This window comes from Humulus lupulus, chromosome 2 (genome assembly GCF_963169125.1).
Source record: "Humulus lupulus chromosome 2, drHumLupu1.1, whole genome shotgun sequence".
Lineage (NCBI taxonomy): Eukaryota > Viridiplantae > Streptophyta > Magnoliopsida > Rosales > Cannabaceae > Humulus > Humulus lupulus.
In genome coordinates, this window is record NC_084794.1 from 16577749 (window position 1) to 16597617 (window position 19869).

General features: G+C 36.8%; 2 protein-coding genes across 2 annotated transcripts; both read right to left on the bottom strand.

The window, feature by feature from the left end:
* Positions 1–366: 366 nt before the first annotated feature.
* On the bottom strand, positions 367–1287 carry LOC133813966 (uncharacterized). Its single transcript, XM_062246991.1, has one exon. It carries the CDS (start codon positions 1285–1287, stop codon positions 367–369), a length of 921 nt encoding a protein of 306 aa, XP_062102975.1.
* A 15285-nt stretch (positions 1288–16572) lies between these two features.
* LOC133817381 (protein CONSERVED ONLY IN THE GREEN LINEAGE 160, chloroplastic) lies at positions 16573–19512 on the bottom strand. The gene is made up of 9 exons (XM_062249884.1): positions 19071–19512; positions 18811–18860; positions 18622–18700; positions 18427–18522; positions 18164–18244; positions 17976–18067; positions 17542–17634; positions 17108–17176; positions 16573–16942 (listed from the first exon to the last, which is right to left on the bottom strand). Exons 1-9 carry the CDS (start codon positions 19386–19388, stop codon positions 16801–16803), a joined length of 1020 nt encoding a protein of 339 aa, XP_062105868.1. The 5' UTR covers positions 19389–19512; the 3' UTR covers positions 16573–16800.
* Positions 19513–19869: the final 357 nt, after the last annotated feature.

Sequence of the window (19869 nt, forward strand, 5' to 3'; positions counted from 1 at the left end):
CAAATCAATCTTTGAAAACACTGTCGTTCCTTGTAATTGATCAAAGAGGTCATAAATTCTTAGAATTGGATACTTATTCTTGATTATTAACTTATTCAACTCTCTATAATCAATACACATCCACATCGTTCCATCCTTCTTTTTCATAAATAATATTGGGGCTCCCTATGGCGAGAAACTTGGCCATATAAACTTTTTATCCAGTAGTTCCTGCAATTGTACCTTTAATTCCTTTAACTCAGCCGGTGCCATTCTATAAGGTGCCTTAGATACTGGGGCTATGCCAGGTAGTAATTCAATCACAAACTCAATCTCCCTATCTGGTGGCAATTCTGGTAGGTCTTCTGGAAACACTTCTAAGAAATCTCAAACTATCGGTACATCATCAGGTTTCAACTTTTGTTCCATAGAAATATCTGTCACATTAGCAAGGAACCCAGTACAACCACCTTCTAATAACCTTTTCGTCTTCATTGTCGAGATCAAAGGTATAGTAGTCCTTGATAATGTGCCAACAAACATAAAGGGATCCTCATTATAAGGCTTGAATAGCACAATTTTCCTTCTACAATCAATTGTAGCATTATACTTGGAAAGCCAATCCATACCCAGTATCACATCATAATCATGCATTTCTAACACCACTTGATCAACATATAATTCTCTACCATCAATATAAATTGAAGAGTATAATATCTCCCCGGATGGTAACATTGTGCTAAACCATTCTGACAATTTTTCAGATGATCTCCCTAATCTTTTTGCATATGTCATGGACGCAAATGAATGTGTGGCACCTGAATCTATTAATGCATAAGTGGGAATGCTAACTATAGAAATCTCACTCGATACTACTGGGTTACTAGCCTCCGCATCAGTATGAGAAATTGCAAATATCCTTGCATTGGTCTTCTGTGGTTCCTCATTCTTTGGTTGATTCTTCCACAAAGGGCAATTCTTGATAAAATGATCATCTTTGCCACATTTGTAACAACCTTTAGTTGTTTCCCTACATTCCCCTAGATGATTTTTACCACATTTCTGACATCGTGCCCACTGTTGTTGCCTGAACTGCTTGTTTTGTTGGTCATTCTTAGGCTTTTTATTTTGATATGACTTAGGATGGAAATCTTTACCACTTCGTTTATTACCGTTTGAATCCCTATTAGACTGAGAATCCTTACGATTATTGAATGCTCGAACTCGTGTAATATTTTCTTCTTGTTGTTCAGCTCCCAAAACTCTTTCTACAACCTGGGAGTAAGTCATAGGCCCAATACGCCCCATATCAACATCTCTTGCCAGTTCAGGTTTCAGTCCTTCCATGAAATATACAAATCTGATAGTCTCATTGAAACCATCTCTTGAGCAAATTTGGCTAAACAATCAAATTTTCTAGCATACTCTGACACTGATTTATTACTTTGGTAAAATCTGCTAAACTTATTCATCTTGGAAGTTAGTATAGCACTGTTATAATACTTCTCATTAAAAACTTCCTCGAAATTAGCCCATGTCATCTGTGTTGGGTCTCTAGTCTGTTTGATCGCATCCCACCAAACTCTTGCATCTTTCTTTAACATATGAGTAGCACAAGATACTTTTTCTTGATCATTCAATCGCATGAACTCAAAAACATCTTGTAATGAGCTCTTCCAGTCTTCTACATCTACCTGGTCTGTGTTACCCTCAAACACAGGCGGGTGTTGTATTCGAAAGCACTCATATAATGGTTCCAGAGGTTGTCTTGTTGCTGCAGCTGGTGGAGGAAGAGGTGGTGGCGGATGTTCAACATTTGGTGCTTTCCTTTGTTGTCTTTCTTGTAACAATTTCTCAATCAGATTAGTTTGTCCACATAATGCCTCACGGAGTTCGACTAGCTCTTTTTCAAACTTATCACTACAAGAGCCTTCAGTGGGTCCTCTTACTTGTTCAGGATTCATCAGTATTATAATACATGCTTTGAAATAACAATCTTCATACCTTCTTATTTTAAGTCAGATATTCAATAATATACATGAAACACATGCAATCAACACAACATAAATGCATATATATATATATATAACTTACAAGTGAACTCAACCTTTTTCCTTCCTTAGTGTGTACATATGACCGGTCTACGGTGACGTCTAACCTCGGCTCTGATACCAACTTGTAACACTCTCACTAATATCAACTTTACTTAGTACTATTAATGAGATGTTACATTTATTTTTGATTTCTAATTGGGTTCTTACAGTCTCGGTCATTTTTTTTTAAAACATAAAGTATAATAAAACATCCTTAACTTTATTTATCTTACATATTAGGTGCCTATAATACAGAATACATGAGTCTCATGACTTTATTTATCATACATGAGTCTCAAACAAACATAACCTCACAAGCCAGTATACACAAACATAAACTACTATCGATCACTCCCACGCGACCTTTATTTATTCATATGTACAACCAAAGTCGGCACTAGGCTTTAGTTCATTGGTCCATTTACACATCATTTCCCTAACTTGCAACACAAGACAACTATGAGCTAAAGTTCAGCAAGTAAAGTAATGCATGTTGTGGAAAATGTCTGCTCTACGTATTATGTATAATTCTCATATTTTTCTTTGATATTCTCCTTATCTTCTTTGGGCCCTCTTATCTCGTGCACACTATTCGATTAGGTCAAAGCCAATAGGACTTGCTTATAATTTATAAAATAAAATCTCATGGGTTCTTCTCTGGCTAGCCATCACCACAGAGGAGCTCATTACTAAACTTTATTCCATTGTTGCCCCACTGAGCTCAAGACTATAAGGAGGCCACACTCTATGGTGTCATATGACATATCTAATATGAAGGAGAAATCTAAAACTTATAATTAGTTCACTCAAACCTAATCCACACTAATGGCTTACCATATTGAGCCTAACTCTAGGCTTATATATAAACTCACATTCTCGACACAATGGCACCTCTTAACATATTATTCTCATCTTGCTAAAATCTTTTTTGTATGCATCTGCTTAGCTTTACATAATACTTATTAAGGCATATCATAATTTATTCTCATAATCTGATGCATGGTCTCATATCATATACTAATCCACCATACAACTCTATATGCCATGTATATGAACTGAATACGATATGTCAATGTACACATACTTATCATTCAATAGAAAGTAATCATGACAAACTTCACATAACACATAATTCTTGTGTTACAGTTGAATACTTCCCTTACCTTGTCTCCAAGCTCCTCAAGTCTTTGCTGGTGAAATGCTCTTTGCTTGCAGTACATAATTATGCTCCTAGTAATTTTACATTAATAACTTATTTAATTATCAAGTAATAAAATACTTAATTATTTGCATTCCAACCTTAGACTTTACACACATATATATAGGTATATGTACTACTACTACTATCTTACTTACAAGTAAGAAAATAGTATAGTGGTTGAAATCTATATATATATATATGGAAGTGTCTAACCTTTAATAATACTTATAATATATATAATGATTTCGATAATTTAATATTGAAGTAAATTAAAATCTTAATTCTTTTTCATCAAAAGGGAAGTTTCTTTTTACATATTAAAATCTCAGTATATAATACTACAAACTAATAAAACACACACATTTATATATATGAGGGCACTTTTAATGGTTACTACTCATGGATGATTACTTTAATATTAATCATTGGATTTAGATCAATAATCCATATTTATAATTATTTATTAATATTTCTAAAAATTTTGACTTTTACAAACTTTTGGAAAGGATACCTCATGACACGACGGTCACATATTTATTAATTAAAGAATAAAAAAATATTATTTAATATTCATTCTCCATTCCTTTTTCATTCTTAATTCATTCATTTTATCCATTCCATGAGAAAAAAAAATCATTTTGGAATTAATGGGAATAATTAATGTGATTATTATCTTTCTAACTAATGTTTATTGCCTAACTAATCTGAAAAATTCGAAATTATTGATTTTATATATTTTATTTATTTATTTTCATCATCATTATAATCATTCCTCATCAAAAACTTATTTAGTGATTTATGGTAACCATCCACAGGTAATAACCATTGAAAAGTCCTCCTTATATATATATACATACATATTTTAAGATTATGACAACACATATATATAGATATAAAAATCGAATAAGTAAGATGGGCTTTATATATATATATATATATATATATATATCAAGAATCAAGGACCATGTGTTAACATACATATATGCCCACAATATTAAGGAATAACTATAAGAATATAAAAGCTTATCCTTTTTTCTTTACAAGTGATTTTAAATGTGAGCAGCCTCAAGACTTTATAATAAGAGAAATTTAGAAAAAATAAGAATTGAAAGTTTATATCGATATAATAACATATATCATACAATAGTATTAATAACAGTAGCATGCCTATTTTATTATCGATATATATGTATATATATGAATGATTAAGAGTCTCAATTATTTAAGTATATCTTCTAATAGGAGCTTCATGCCAGAACAGAGGAGAAAAAAAGATTCAATTCAGTTTGTATTGACAATAGCCAGGAATTTAAGAGCCTAACTCCCTAAGGAATATAACTCACACCAAATTCTTCACACCCTACAAATGATCATTCCCTTGGTATTTATTTCCCCATTCAGTAGCACAATAAGTGCCCCAAACCTCTTAGTCAATCCTTACGCAATCCCTGCTCCTAGCCAAGCCTTCTAACTAATTATCCACTATTGGGTATTGCTCTCCTACTGACCTGTCATTCCCATTCCTTTTTCTTGTGTACGCGTAGGTGAGTGGTGGCTAAGCAATACCCTTACCCAAAGTCTCACCTTGTCCTCAAGGTGAAAATGCGAAAATTGGTCCTGAATTGTGTTGAAATCCTCCCATGTTGCTTCAAATGGTGGCAGGTCGTCCACTGAATTAGGGCTTGTGGCTGCACTTTATGTGTCTTTGGTCATATATCTAACTCTCGTTCAGGTTCAGAGACCACTCCATCTTCGTTGTTAACTCAGAAGGCAGATTGGAAGCTTGTTGATGAGGTCCCAAAGAGGCCCGCAGCAATGAAACATGGAATACTGGATGGATGGCTGCATCTTGGGGTAGTTGAAGACAATAAGCTACAGTCCCCACACGAGCTAGAACTAGAAAAGGACCAAAGAACCGATGAGCTAATTTCTCATGTCTGTGTTTAGCCAATGACTTTTGGCAATAGGGTCTAAGCTTCACGTATACGAGATCCCCTACTTCAAAGTGGACATCTCTTATTTTCCTATCTGCCTGGGCCTTCATCTTTTGCTGAGCTCGCTGTAGGTTCATCTTGAACAGCTCTAACACATCATCTCGTGCCTGAAGTTATTGCTCCACTGCTGAAATAGAAGTATTACTATGTTCCAAACGAACTACTGGTGGAGGATCTCTGTAACGCCCTAGTTACCCCATAACAGTTACGGTGAACGATGAACTGGAAATTTGACCCGCTACCCGAGACCTTTGGTTAAAAATGTGTTCTAAGTGTTATTAACAGGCTAAGGTGGAAAATCAATAAAAAGGAAAGGATATATTTTATTAAATACATAAAACTGTTCATGGGCCCATAAAAAAAATTACAAGTTATTTACAACTCAAAGAGGTCATTATAGTTTCAAAATTACAAACTCGCCGACCTAAGCGGCAAAAATAGGGTAAACCCCCTAGTTCCTCTGAGAACTCCTTGGCCGTGGTGGTCAAGCGGCCGCATATGTACACATCACCACTTAAGCTCTCCACTCAAGGCTGGGTGAGCTTTTCTTTTCCTTTACCTGCACCACATAGCACCCATGAGCCAAGGCCCAGGAATAAAACACAATAAAACATGATATAATATCAACAATGATCATAAGAATCATTCAGGACTATCAGTCCAAACAAATAGGTGACAGTCGCAAAAGTCACTAAGTTGGGTACAGCTCCCTTTAGCCTTGTGACGATAGGGCCACCGGGACTTAACAGATAAGTGAACCTTTTATTAGCTTAAACAGGATAGGTGCATGGTGACTAGTCACCAACATAACCCTCCTCATGACCATAGAGTCATAACCATGGAACATCGTTCCCTTGCCATGTGACAAACAATCACCCGGGCCTTAGGCCCTGGCTCTAGTAACTAGTCTTAGACTAGCCAAGCACTTATAAGTTCATCGACCTTAGGGTCGGTCCAGCGTTAATGCCTTAGAGCCATTCAACGCTGATATCGATTAGATCTAATCTTCATTTGGCCCTGCGTTCAGGATGCTTATGCCGTTTCTAACTCTTAGGTCAGTGTCCCTGACTAGTCAGTACCATATACAAGTAAACAACTTTCACTAGCATTTAATATGCAATCTATGTCCACATTTATCAACCAGCATGCCTCAACAACAATCATGCATGTCACATACATAGGGTGCAGTTTTCTTACCTCAGGTTCGAGCGAGAAATATAATAAGAACAACCCCTGAGAACGATCAACCTTTTGGTCCCTTAGCGGTTACCTGGTCATAACCAATTATGGGATTCCATCAATAAAATGAATAACAAAGGGTTCCCAAACCAAAACCTAGCCTCTGAGACATCGAATCCTACTAAACCGGGTAGTAGGATCGATCCCGAGGCCTAAGGCTAGGATCCCCGAGCCAAAAACTCATTTCTGGCCAAAATGCCACTAAGGGCCGCGGCCCTCCCTGGCCATGCCGCGACCCGCCCCTCAAACAGAGGCGGCCTCCTTCAACACCCCTCAAGAGCCGCGGCCCAACCTATAGTTCAGCCAACACTCTGGTTTTTTCCTTCCTTGCGATTTTCCATGGAACCAACCTTTCAAACCAAGCCAAAACACCACCCAAACATCCAATACAACCCCTAAAATTGATCTACATCACACCCTTATCAAAACCCAAGTTAAACCCCAACCAAAACTTCCATTAATTCCAACTATCCACAACAAAATCACAAGCTGAAACTAAAAACCAAAACAGAGCATACCAGGGAACTAGTGGCTAGAAACTTACCTTAAACTCAGGTTGTGATGCTTTTCAATGGTGGATCACTCTCCCAAACTCCCAAGGCTTACTTCCCAAACTTGAATCCTCAACAAGTGCTCAAAAACCACAAAGGAAATGGAGGAGAAGGAAGGTACAGGTAAGCTCCAAAAACTTGCTTTGTTTTCCCTCTTTTTCACAGCCTAACATAGTTTATACTAATCCTAGGGGTGAAAAGACCATTATACCCCTAGGTCAATTAAGGGTTTCTATAGGCTCCCAAGGGCAAAATTGTCATTTCCAACCTATCTCGTTTATCATAATTAACGCTCTCCAATTCCCGCTATTCTCGATAATCCCAAACACCAATAATTTGTATCCCGTTACCCTTTAATTCCCAGTAACGCTCTAATCATTAAAATCACCCCGAGACTCATCCCGATCCCCGAACTTTAACCTGTTATGACTAGACCGCTAATCAATATTCCAAGATCATCTCATGCCGAATAGCTCGAACACACCCACATTATAATGTGGTCTCAACAATATATCACCGACATGCATACAAATACAATTATGCCCTCAACGGGCCAAATTATCATCACACCCCTGTAATTAAAATGTGGACCCACATGCATGCATTTAACATCATATTATAATATAATTTACAAAAACATGCATATACTCATTTAATGGCATAATTAAACAAGTATGGCCCTCCCGGTCAACTATTCCCGCCATTAAAACACATTGGAGAATTCGGGGCATTACAATCTCGATGATACACAACCCAAAAAGAAGTCGTCACGACAACAGTATGGTATGAGGTGTTGTACCAAAACTCGGCCCAAGGTAGCAATTGTGCCCACTATTTGGGCTTCGAACTCATGAAACAATGAAGGTATGTCTCCAGGCAGCGATTGACAACCTCTGTTTGTCTACCAGATTGCGGATGATACGTTTTACTATGTTTCAACATCGTTCCTTGGAGGCGAAACAACTCTTTCCAAAACAAACTCAGAAAGATCTTGTCACAGTTGGATACTATGGAACGCAGAATGCCATGGATTTTGACAATGTCGAGCACAAATACCATAGCCACGGTTACTGCAGAATAAGGATGTCTAAGTGGAGTGAAATGTTCATACTTAAATGATCCACTACCACAAAGATCGAATCAAAACCATTGGAGAGTGGCAGCCCCTCGATGAAATCCATAGAAATATCCTCCCAAATATGCTCAGGTACAGGTAGAGGTTGCAATAGACCTGCGGGTGACTGAGCAAGGTATTTATGTTGCTGACACACCACACACTCAACTATGAACTTCTGAACGTCTTTCCGAATTCCCACCCAAAATAAATTTGTTGCTAATCTTTGGAATGTCTTGAACTCCCCCGAATGACCCCCCCCCCCCCCCCCCACTGAGCTGCCATGATACTCATGTAATAAAAGAGGAATGAAAGGTGAAGAAGCTGGTATAACTAGATAACCCTTGTAATTCAAACATTCGTGAACTAATGAGTAGCCCGACTTGTCTTGACCCTCTGCAACTCCTGAATCAGCTTGGAAAATGTGGGGTCAGCCGTAACATAAGCTTGGAGAACCGGAAGAGAGATAGGGGAAGGAACTCAAATGGTAGCAAGTGAAATATCCTGATACACACGTGAAAGTGCACCAGCTGCCTAGTTCTCCAAGCTGGGTCGATACTGAATCTCAAAATCATAGCCGAGTAACTTAGTGGACAATTTTTGATGCTCTGTGGCCACCAGTCGCTACTCCAACAAATACTTCAGGCTGAGTTGGTCTGTTTTGACCAAAAACTTCCTACACAACAAATAAGGGCACCACTTTTGGATAGCCAAAACAATTGCCATCAACTCTCTTTCATACACTAACTTGGAGCGTGCCCGTGGGGATAAAACCTGATTGAAATAAGCAATGGGGCACTGGTTCTGCATCAACACCGCCCCTAAACCCGACCCCGATGCGTCAACCTCCAACACAACCAATCAGAGAAATCGGGTAATGCTAATACCGGTACCGAACACATAGCTTGTTTAAGGCTGATGAATGCCTATTGAGCTTCGAGGGACCATCCAAAAGCATCTTTTTCCAATTGATATGTAAGTGTCTGAGCAATCTGATCATATCCTTTAACAAACTTCCTATAATATCCTATGAAACCCAAAAATCCTCGGAGTTCCCTCAAGACCTTAGAATGGGCCACTCTTCCATAGCAGCCAACTTAGCCGGGTCGGCTGACACTCCTTCAGCGGATATTATATGTCCCAAGTACTGCAACCGTCCTTGTGCAACCAAGCACTTTTTGCGGTTAGCGTATAGCTGATGCTTTTGTAACCAAGCCAAAACCATCTCCAAGTGGTGCAAATGCACTTCTATTGTGGGACCATAGACCATAATATCATCAAAGAAGACCAACACAAACTTGCGCAAGAAATTGTGAAATACCTCGTTCATCAAGGCTTGGAAAATGGCTAGTGCATTGGTGAGGCCGAAGGGCATCACCAGGAACTCATAATGACCTTCATGTGTCTGAAATGCAGTCTTCTCTACATCCTTAGCACACACTCGGATTTGATGATAACCCTGCTTAAGATCCAACTTAGAAAATACTACTGCCCCATGTAACTCATAAAGTAACTCATCTATCACCAAAATTGAAATTTTTTCAGCCATCGTCTCTCAATTTAAAGCCCTATAATCCATACAAAATCTCCAACTCCTATCTTTCTTCTTGACCAACAAAACGGGGCTAAAGAAAGGGCTAGTACTAGGCTGTACAATACCTGCTTGTAGCATTTTAGCCATCAACTGCTCTATTTCATCCTTTTGAACTTGGGCATAGCAAGAAGGACGAACACTAATAGGGCCAGGCCCTTCCCGCAGACAAATGGCATGCTCCTGAGCCCTATTTGGAGGCAACCCCGCTGGCATATGGAAAATCACGTCATACTTCTGCAGTAAACCCGATACTTGTGTTATCTCAGTCTCATCCTTAGCTTTAACCTCAACAAAAAGGATGCCTAACTCAACCCAAAATCCATGTCCTTCTTGCTGCACTATGTGTATCATTTCCTTGAGCGATATCTGAGATTTGCATAAGCTTAGGTCACCTTGCAAGGTTACCCACTGACCACCTACCTCAAATTTCATGACCATCGTGCACCAATTCACCTGCATATTGCCTAGAGTTTCCAACCACTTAATATCCAATATGGCACTCGTACCACCTAGCTCCAGCGGTAGAATATCAGTGCGACCCTTAGAGCACCCAAATTCAACTCAACTTGGTGGCAAAGCCCTTCCGTGCGCACCTTGCCGCCTATTCCTAATAAGACCCCATAACACGTAGTAGACATAATTGGCATGCCATTAGCTTTAACTATATCTATCGAAATGAAATTGTGGGTCGCTCCGCTGTTGATGAGGACCATTACCAGCTGCTGCCCAATATGTGTAACGTCCCTAAGGTAGGGTACGTTCGCCACATACTCGTAATTCTAGATTTTACGAGTATGTTAGGCACTTGACCAAAAGAATTAAATAAAATGATACGAAGAAATACAGAAAAATTTAACACTTTTATATAAACTTATTAGTAGAAATTATTACACGTATGAATACTTTAAATTTAAGGCAGCCATATGAAAACTCTAAACCATTATTGCATTGCTACTGAGTCCGTGCTCCACAAGTTGCTCAACAGCTAAAGCCACACCTGGAAAAATGTTGGAAAATAACATAATGAGCTAACACTCAGTAAGCAAATCTCATGCATACACATACACATGAATGTCGTGAGTTTGTATTGCACATATACTAATATGCTGACTTATATACTTATGCATTTCATTTATTGCTCATGCACTTTCAAACTTTACTTTTATGCTCTTTCTTTTAGTTTCACATTTTTATGGGCCCAATATCACTTGTGCACACTGTTTGATTCGGCCAATGCCTGCAGGGCTTGTTACACATATCATATAGAATCCCATGGTTTCTCCTCCGGCTAGCCATCATCACAGCTAGGCTTATCATAACACTCATTTCATCGTTGTCATAGCTGCCATACTTATTACACATATGGAGGAGAAAGACGGAAACATGGCAAACATATCTGAATGGTCAACTCTGACCTAGCCCACACTAGTGGGCAGCCACTATAAGTCTTATAGACTTCCATCTTCTTTACTGAACTTACTTGATTGCTTCATCAAAACAGTGGCACCCTTTTTAAACATCTTATTATCACTTTGCTTAAGCCTTGTGTCATTAAAATGTTCACTTCACATAAGACATTTCAAGGCATTTCACAATTTTCCTCATATTTATATGCATGGTCTTATATCACATAACTGTACATGCCATGCATATGCATACATGCTGATGCTGAAATGTCAATGTTCATGTTCATGATTCATGTTTGATGGTATTCAATCAAGGCATTGTATCACATCTCATATAACTCAAAACATCTTTAGTCATAATACATGAAGCTTTGGGTTGGTGGCGTTGTTATACCTTAACGTAGAGCTATGACTCAGGTCTAAGGTTTCCAGCCTAAAAAATTAAACGCTTCATATATCATAACATATAACAAATCATGAACATAAAGTAATCCACATATCCATCAACATAAGAACACATACTTGCACATAATTCATATCATTCTTAACCAAGTAAGACATCTTTCACATATCACGGAATTCATCAATTACATATCACACAACACCCTTATGGTGTTCATATAACCATTCTTCACATACTTATCATATGCATCATCATCATACCATACTTAACTCATCAGATGTACACAATCAATGTAGTCATGCATCTTACACTTAAGCACAAAATGTGAGATTTACTTACCTTAGGTCCTTAGCTTATTTTAAAATTGCTCAGCAAGAGTCAATCAATCAAATCCATACAAATCCTATTCAAGGCACATCATTTATTAAATTCTATCAAAATCGTAAATATACACTATTGATAGTGTATATTAACAATACCATAAACTATATGAATGATAATAATAATTATTATCAACGCAATACAAATAACTCTTCATATAAAACATTGCTCATTTAATAATGTACTCTCATGATAATAATAATTATAATAATAATAATAATAACAACAACAACAATAATAATTATCATCTATAAATAAACTTATTTCAATAATAATAACAAAATACCTCAATAACAATACATATATGAATGTATATATATTCAAATAGTCATTTTATAAAAGAAATCATATTTTTAACATAAAATTGTAATAATCAATATAATGATAATAATATAAATATAAATATTTATATTATTATTAATTAGTCATAATATCAATTCCAGTGATATAATAAATATACTTTCTCCAAAATTTACTGGTCTTACTAATATCAATAACTGTAAGAAACTAATATTTGATATTATTTTAATATTCAAATATTAATATACAATAATAATGGTTAAATAATATGTTTACTATAAATCACACTTTTCATATATATATATATATATATGAATCTGTATTCTTGATTTACTTAACAAAACAATAACAATAATAATTAAAATTAAAATTAATTAATCATAATAATTTCCATATTAATGGAAAATCAATTAAATATGTATTTTTATAATTTATTTAATATTTAATATTTTCTAGAAAATTGGACAGCACAACGGCTATAAAGTGGACAGTTCCAAAATCAAAACATGTATCAAAAATACATATAATCCCAGACAGCCAGTATAATTACAGAAAAATATTCCATATATCAAGAATATATAATTATATACTATAAACACACATAATAACAATTATTCTAATCAATCACAATTAAATCACAATATATAGGTCAAAGAAATTATACCAAAGTGATCGGGTTCCACAACAAGTCAAACGATGATTTTCTGAGACTCAAAATGTACTTCAAAACCTCGAACACTAAGTTTCGACCGTCGGTCTACGGTGGATTGTGGTGGCTCATGGTGGGCCCACCACCCAACTATGGTAGATGTAGGAACCAGTTATTGGGTTTTGAAGCCCACAACACGAGGAACACGATGGTGGTGACGGATCGGCAAACGGATGCCCGAGGTGGCCGAATCGCAACTTTGAAGTCGCGGGGTGGCCGAACTTAAATCGACCAGTTGAGGTGTTTAATCGGCGAGTGAGCTCTAGATTCCCACGTGGTCGATAGTTCGGAGGCCTCTGAATCCAACGGTCCGGTGCGTGGCTATAAACGGTGATCGCCGGTGGACGTTTGGTGGTCGGGCAGACGCACGCACGCGAGAGAGAGAGAGAGAGAGAGATTTTCTGAGGAGAGAGAGAGAGGGGCTCGGGTAAAAAAAGAAAGGCTGAAGCCTTTTCTTTTCTTTTCTTTTTCTTTTTCTTTTTTTTTAAATTTATTTTTAAAATTACACTTGGACCCAAAATACTAAAATTCTTTTCAAATAAGCCCTTTAGAAAAACTTTCTTAATTTTATAAAAATCCCCAATTAAAATTATATGACATTTGGGTCCAATACTTGACTACTCAAGTTTCTCTCTCTTTAATCTCATTAAAAACATAAAATCATATTTTAAACACTAATTTTCCATTACTATTTCTTAAATTTTTAAACTTGTACATTTTATGTATTAAAACTCTGATTTATAATAAATAAATGTATTATGAAAATGTTGGATATTACAATATGCCCCGCTAATTTCATCGTATGTGCTGACGTTATTCTTACCAGCGAGTTACGAGATAAGGTTGCTAGGGTCTCATCAGCCACACTCTCAGTAGAAGAATCTGGTGTAGGTGGTGGAGACTCCATGGAAATAGTCGACTCTCCTTTGTCTATCAGCAACATGACTTGGAGGCTCTTCTGTTCACACTCATGGCCCCAATGGAATTTTTTGTGACACTTGAAACAGAGCCCTTGGGCTTTCTTATCCTGGTACTCTGCTTTAGTAAGTCGTTGAACAGTTGGCGGCCTAGTGGTCTTCGTCGAGGTTTTCGTTGATGCAGCTGGAGAATTCGATGTAGCGATAGGGCTAGTGATATACAATTTCACAGGAACTAGGCTATACATGGTTCGAGGAAGTGCAATAGTGCTGGGTTTGGAATGATGGACCCACTCAATTGGGCCCGTAGTAAACAATTGTTGACCTTCCTCAATCCTTTGTGTAGTCACCATGATTTGGGCTAGGCCCATGGGCTGGAGAATATGGGAGAGGCCCTTTGATCTTTTCCTTCAAGCCATTGATGAAACTCCCTTCCAATATGTGTTCAGGCACATCGGGTACCCGAGAAGCCAAAGTTTCTCAGCACACGCAGTAATCTTTGGCTGTCGAATCCTATTGTATGGACAAGAGCTCTTCAGACATTGATCCAATTGGTACCGCTCGGAATTAGAGAATAAGAAGATGCTTCAACATACCCCACGATGTAATCGGTCGGCGTTGGTTCTCCCATTGGAACCATGTAAGCGCATCCTCCTCTAATCCAATAATGGCAGCCTCTAACATGTGTGCCTCAGTCAACTTGTTCAACAAAAAAAAACCGTTCAGCCCGAAATACCCACCCATCGGGATTGTCCCCAGAAAACAAGGGTAGCTCCATCCGAGGCGATCGATAATCCCTTCCACACGATGGCCACACATTTTAATTGAAATTTTTTAGCTTCAGAACCGATCGATTATCAACTGATAGCGGAGTCGGTGCTGTCGAAGCAGCTCCATCCATTGTTCGCTGCCATAACCGTAGTTGCCGGCCTCTCGGGCCCTTGCAACAGCTGAACAATGAACTTCATTTTCTTCTCAATCTTTGGAAGACGTTGCACATCTGTTTTAAGCAGATCCAACTCTTGCTGAATTTTTGACCTCATCCTTGACAAGTCATGCTAATAATCGAACTTCAACAACTCCACCCTCTCATCCAAAAACTTCAGCTGAGTATCCTTCTTTGGACCCATCACAGGTCACTGGTCTCTGATACCAATTGATAGGAACTTCCTGTCACAAATGGTTAGAACAAGCAGATAGAACAAAGGAGAATGAAAGATTCAATTCAGTTTGTATTGACAATAGCCAGGAATTTGAGAGTCTGGGTCTCCCCCTAAGGAATACAACTCACACCAAATTCTTCACACCATACGAATGACCCTTCCCTTGGTATTTATCTCCTCATTCAGTAGCACAATAAGTGCCCCAAACCTTTTAGTCAATCCTAACACAATCCCTGGTCCTAGCCGAGCCTTCTAACTAATTATCCCCTATTGGGTCTTGCTCTCCTGCTAACCTATCATTCCCATTCCTTTTTCTTGTGTACACGTAGGTGAGTGGTGGCTTATCATCTTCACATATGCTTTACAGAACTCTAGAGGATTTGTTAGATTGACGATAAAATTTAAATAATATATATATATATATATATATAGATAAGGATAGTATGATTGCCTTATCCAAAAGTTTGACTATTTTTATATTTAAATTAGGGTTCATAGATAACACATATGGATAAATATATATATATATATATCAATAACTTATTCAAACAACAAGACAAAATACAATAGTAAACTAAAAACAAATTAACAATAGTGTCAACAATAACATTAGATTAATGATAATATGCACGAAATATTAAATACTTATACCAACACATAGAAAATGTTGAATCAAAGAGCAAACTTTGAGTATTTCTCAGCAAAAAGACTTAGAAGATAAAGATTTCATAAAGAAAGCAAGCATGCATTAACCTCAACATTTTAAAGGACAATGTATAATTTAAATTTACATATAATATCATGCAATCATGTAATTATTGACTCTTGTAACTAATTAAAAAAATTAGATATTACAAAAATTTACACATTTTTGCCATGACAAAACCACAAATATTTATCGTTATCATCACAACACACTTTATCTTCATACCATCATTCTCTGTTAAAACTGTTTGGAGATTATAATTCTAAAACTTCAATATCATACATTCAAAAATTTCTAAACAAATTTAAAAACAACATTATTTTCTACAAAAAAACAAAACTTGGATTCAAAATGGAAATAAAAGAACTTAATTGCTATTGTTCATAAATTATCCTACTAAACTAGGTATAAACTTACTATAGTTCGGGAGGCTTCCATGCTAAAAACTCTTAATTTGAAAAGTCCAAACATGTGCAGATTTATTTTTTTCTAGCAGTTCAATTTGATAATCTATCATAAGGAAATATGATCAAACTTATCAATTGCAATTTTGTTCAAACTTCATACAATCACCGGAGTTTGATGCAGTTCTTTATTACGGATTTGAAGCAAAAGACACGAATTCAATTTATTTGAAAGAAATTGTGTTATGAAGTAATCTAATTGGAACATGAGAGGAAGAGGGTGAAGATATCATATTACTATCTTATAACATTTAACCAATTAATTTGTTGATAAAATTTGAAGATTTGAAGATTAAACTTTCGTATTTTCAAATATTTAATTAGTTCGCATTTCCAAATTGATAAAATAGAGATAATATGGAAGAAATAATAATAATATTATTTTCAATTGTCATAAAATAATTTAGTGAGTCTCACCCATTTCATATCCAATTCTTAAACCATTCATTCCCTGTAATTACATATTGCCAATGTAGTATAAAAACATCAAAAGGTTATCCTATAAATGTTGTATTCATGCCAGTTTGAAATACAAATCATATCATACTTATGAATCATTGTGTAAAAATGGAAACTATGCTCAAATTTATGTACTACTTGTGTCATTCTGAACAACCGTAATTGCCTCTTCTATAGCTTGGACGAAAGTAGCAATCTTGTATGTGAAAAACCCAACCAACATGGGTATCAATTCCAGGTGCATAAAGCCATATTCCGGAACAAGAATCCTACATCACAAAAACAAAATTTTGTTAGGCAACAAAAAAAGTACTAACTTGCTCCATTTTGTTATCACAGCAAAATGTACAGACCAACTGGCCAAGTATTGTTCATAAACCATGAACCAACTGCCAACAAAAAGCATGCAAATCAAAGACACTTTATCAACTAACCCGTTCCACCGGTTGAAGATCATGACCAATACAACTGGAACCAATAGCCTTGGCTGCCCTATTGCTCCCCTGCAATAAAATTCAAACAAGTAAAACCATTGAATTTTTCTTCCTAATACTAAAATAGGCAAAGTTACTTCCAATTATGAAAACGCTATATTTGATGCGATAAATGAGGATATTTACATCAAGAGTCCAAAAACATATTTAAGACTTACCTCTGTCACAAATTACCAGCTGGGCAAACAATACAAGAAAATTTCAAGCCAAAAAAATGATCAAGTTCTTGCAAATTTGTACTAAATATGTTGCTAGTTGATTTGCTTGAAGCTACATTCTACATGAGAAATTTTGCAGCACTGTAATGGTAGTTTGAGCAGAATTTATATAGAGTAGAAGTAACAATATTAAGGAAGCTGTAGTTGTTTACGTACTTGAGTAGACCCCTTGCTCCATCTGCCATGGAATCAATAGTATTTCCCAGCATACGCATATATACCAAAGAACCAATCAAACCAGCACCAAAGCTGAAAGTATAAAGTAGAACATCTTTCTCACATTAGTCCATGACCAGAAACAGTCAAGGAATATTTCAGTTCATCCTCGATCAATTTAAGGGGAAAAAGAAAAGGAAGATGAAAGCTAAAACTACTAGACCTAATAGTGACCAAGTTAACAGAATGTGAATGTCAGCGTAGGACGTGAGCACAACATGCGATATTTTGAAACGAAACCAATTTTTCTGGCAAAGGAAGCAACTCAGCCACTTTACCTCTCAATTAGATAATCTGAATTTTAGATGTTAGGACTTATTTATTTGTTAGGAGTATGAAGCATCATCAACAAAGATGGCACAAATTGTACGTACCTAGCTGTAATTTCAGGAGAATAGGAAACATAAGCTGAGGCTAAACCAACACTACCTATACCTACTGTCAGGAGCTGTAATCTGTTTTTTAACTGCAAAAGCAACAACAAAAAGAAAATCAAAATTATCTTCAACTCTAGAAGCAGAAGAAGGATAAAAATATCAACAAGGCAATATACTTTTATTACCTTAGTATACTGTTCCCTTGATCGAGCAGCCAGGACTGCAGGGTCCCCTTTGGGCTGCCTTAGCTCCCGAAACATTGCTTCCTGCAGGTTAAAATTGTATCAAAACTACAAATGAAGTGACAAATCTTCAGACTAATATTAGTCAAAAGCATACAAGAGAACAAAACTGTTGAGACTAATATAATTTCAATAAGAACTGAAGTGAAAATCACACATCAAAGAGATTTTTCGAAGGAAAAAAAAAGGTAGAACAACAGACTCACAGTGCCTCCAGTTGCAGCCTTCGCTGCTCTATCCCACTTATCTTGCTCTCGCCTTGTTGGTGCTGGTCTCCATTTGGTCACCGGGCTAGCCTTAACCTGACAATCAATATTTTTTCCATACAATGAGATACATTTGAATATCCACAACTGTATCATAAACAAGTTATACAACTCCAACTCATATAGGCATTGTACCTCAGTTTTAGGCTCTACTTGCAGCTCTATTTCACGCTTGGTAGGAGCTGTGAGTTCTTTACTCAGATCAACCTCCATACTGCCCAGAATGTCCAGTATCCATACAAGTTAAGCACACTTACAAAATCAAATGTACAAAGATTTAAGAACATGCATGAATGGTACTTGAAACTACTAGTGAGAACAAACCTGTCAAGAGACATGACTCTGTTTATGCTGAGAAACCCAGAAGGCTTTTCCTGTAATGCATTGAACCCACTTGATGATCACATGACCCCAAACCACCAAAAATCCAATTACAAATGAAAAAACCAAACGCCCCTCTTTTTCAGCAGGAACACTCTATTTGATAATACTAAGCAATAAAATCCACACAAAATCAATTCTTCTTTAATCACTGAACAGTACAAAAAGAGCAATTAAGAATAAGAGTAGCTAATATAGGGAACCTTAACAGGAGCTTGTTGAGGAGGAGAAGCGGAGTCGTCAATCAATTTATTCATGCGACTCATGAAGTCTTTGTTCCAGATAAACTCATCAGAGGTTATAGGGTCTTCTCCTTCACCTCCCCAGTACTTGCGGAGTTTAGTGGTGGTCGGGGGTCCACCATACTCGCCCGGTGCCATCCCAGTGGACCATTTCACGGCCTTCTTCTTGGGCAAAATGACTTTGGTCTGTCGTGGGTCTGGCACTGCTGGGTTTGCAGAGTCCGGAGAGATGGGTGTTGCTGATGAAGTCACTGTAATGCAGTACCTTAGAACTGCCATTGTTGATGAACGAGGAACAATGAAGCTTGAAGATGAGCCTAGATATTTTCCCTTTTATAATATGTAGTAAAAAATAACGAAATTTGGCAAAAGGGCATCTGTGATTGTGTAAAATTCACAATTTTCCACGCTTGCTTGCTTCAATCTTATTCACAGAAAAGGCAAAAAAGAAAAAAAAAAAGCAATCTATGTGTGAGTGGAAAATCTGTCTGTTCTATCTTTTGATTCAACCACGGGTGAGGTTAGACTCAGAATAGAACGGCATTGATGTTGGGATTGGAAATAGTTTCTTATTGAAAAATAAACGACATATCGCTTATACGATACAAAGTTTCATTGTCACCAACCAATAACTGAAGTAATGATTCGTGCACACAAATGTGAATCAAATTTTTTAACAACGTTAAAATATGCTATGTAACAGTGGCTCATATGATTACTTTTTTTTTTTACAAAGACGAATTTCATATAGATAAAAAAT

Bases quoted from the DNA above. Each gene is read 5' to 3' on its own strand.
- LOC133813966 (XM_062246991.1), bottom strand. From the start codon at position 1,287: ATGGGGCGTATTGGGCCTATGACTTACTCCCAGGTTGTAGAAAGAGTT.
- LOC133817381 (XM_062249884.1), bottom strand. From the start codon at position 19,388: ATGGCAGTTCTAAGGTACTGCATTACAGTGACTTCATCAGCAACACCC. The intron at 18,068-18,163 runs GTAATAAAAGTA...TTGCTTTTGCAG, and splicing joins CAAGGGAACAGTATACTAAG to TTAAAAAACAGATTACAGCT. The intron at 17,635-17,975 runs GTACGTACAATT...TTATACTTTCAG, and splicing joins TCTCCTGAAATTACAGCTAG to CTTTGGTGCTGGTTTGATTG.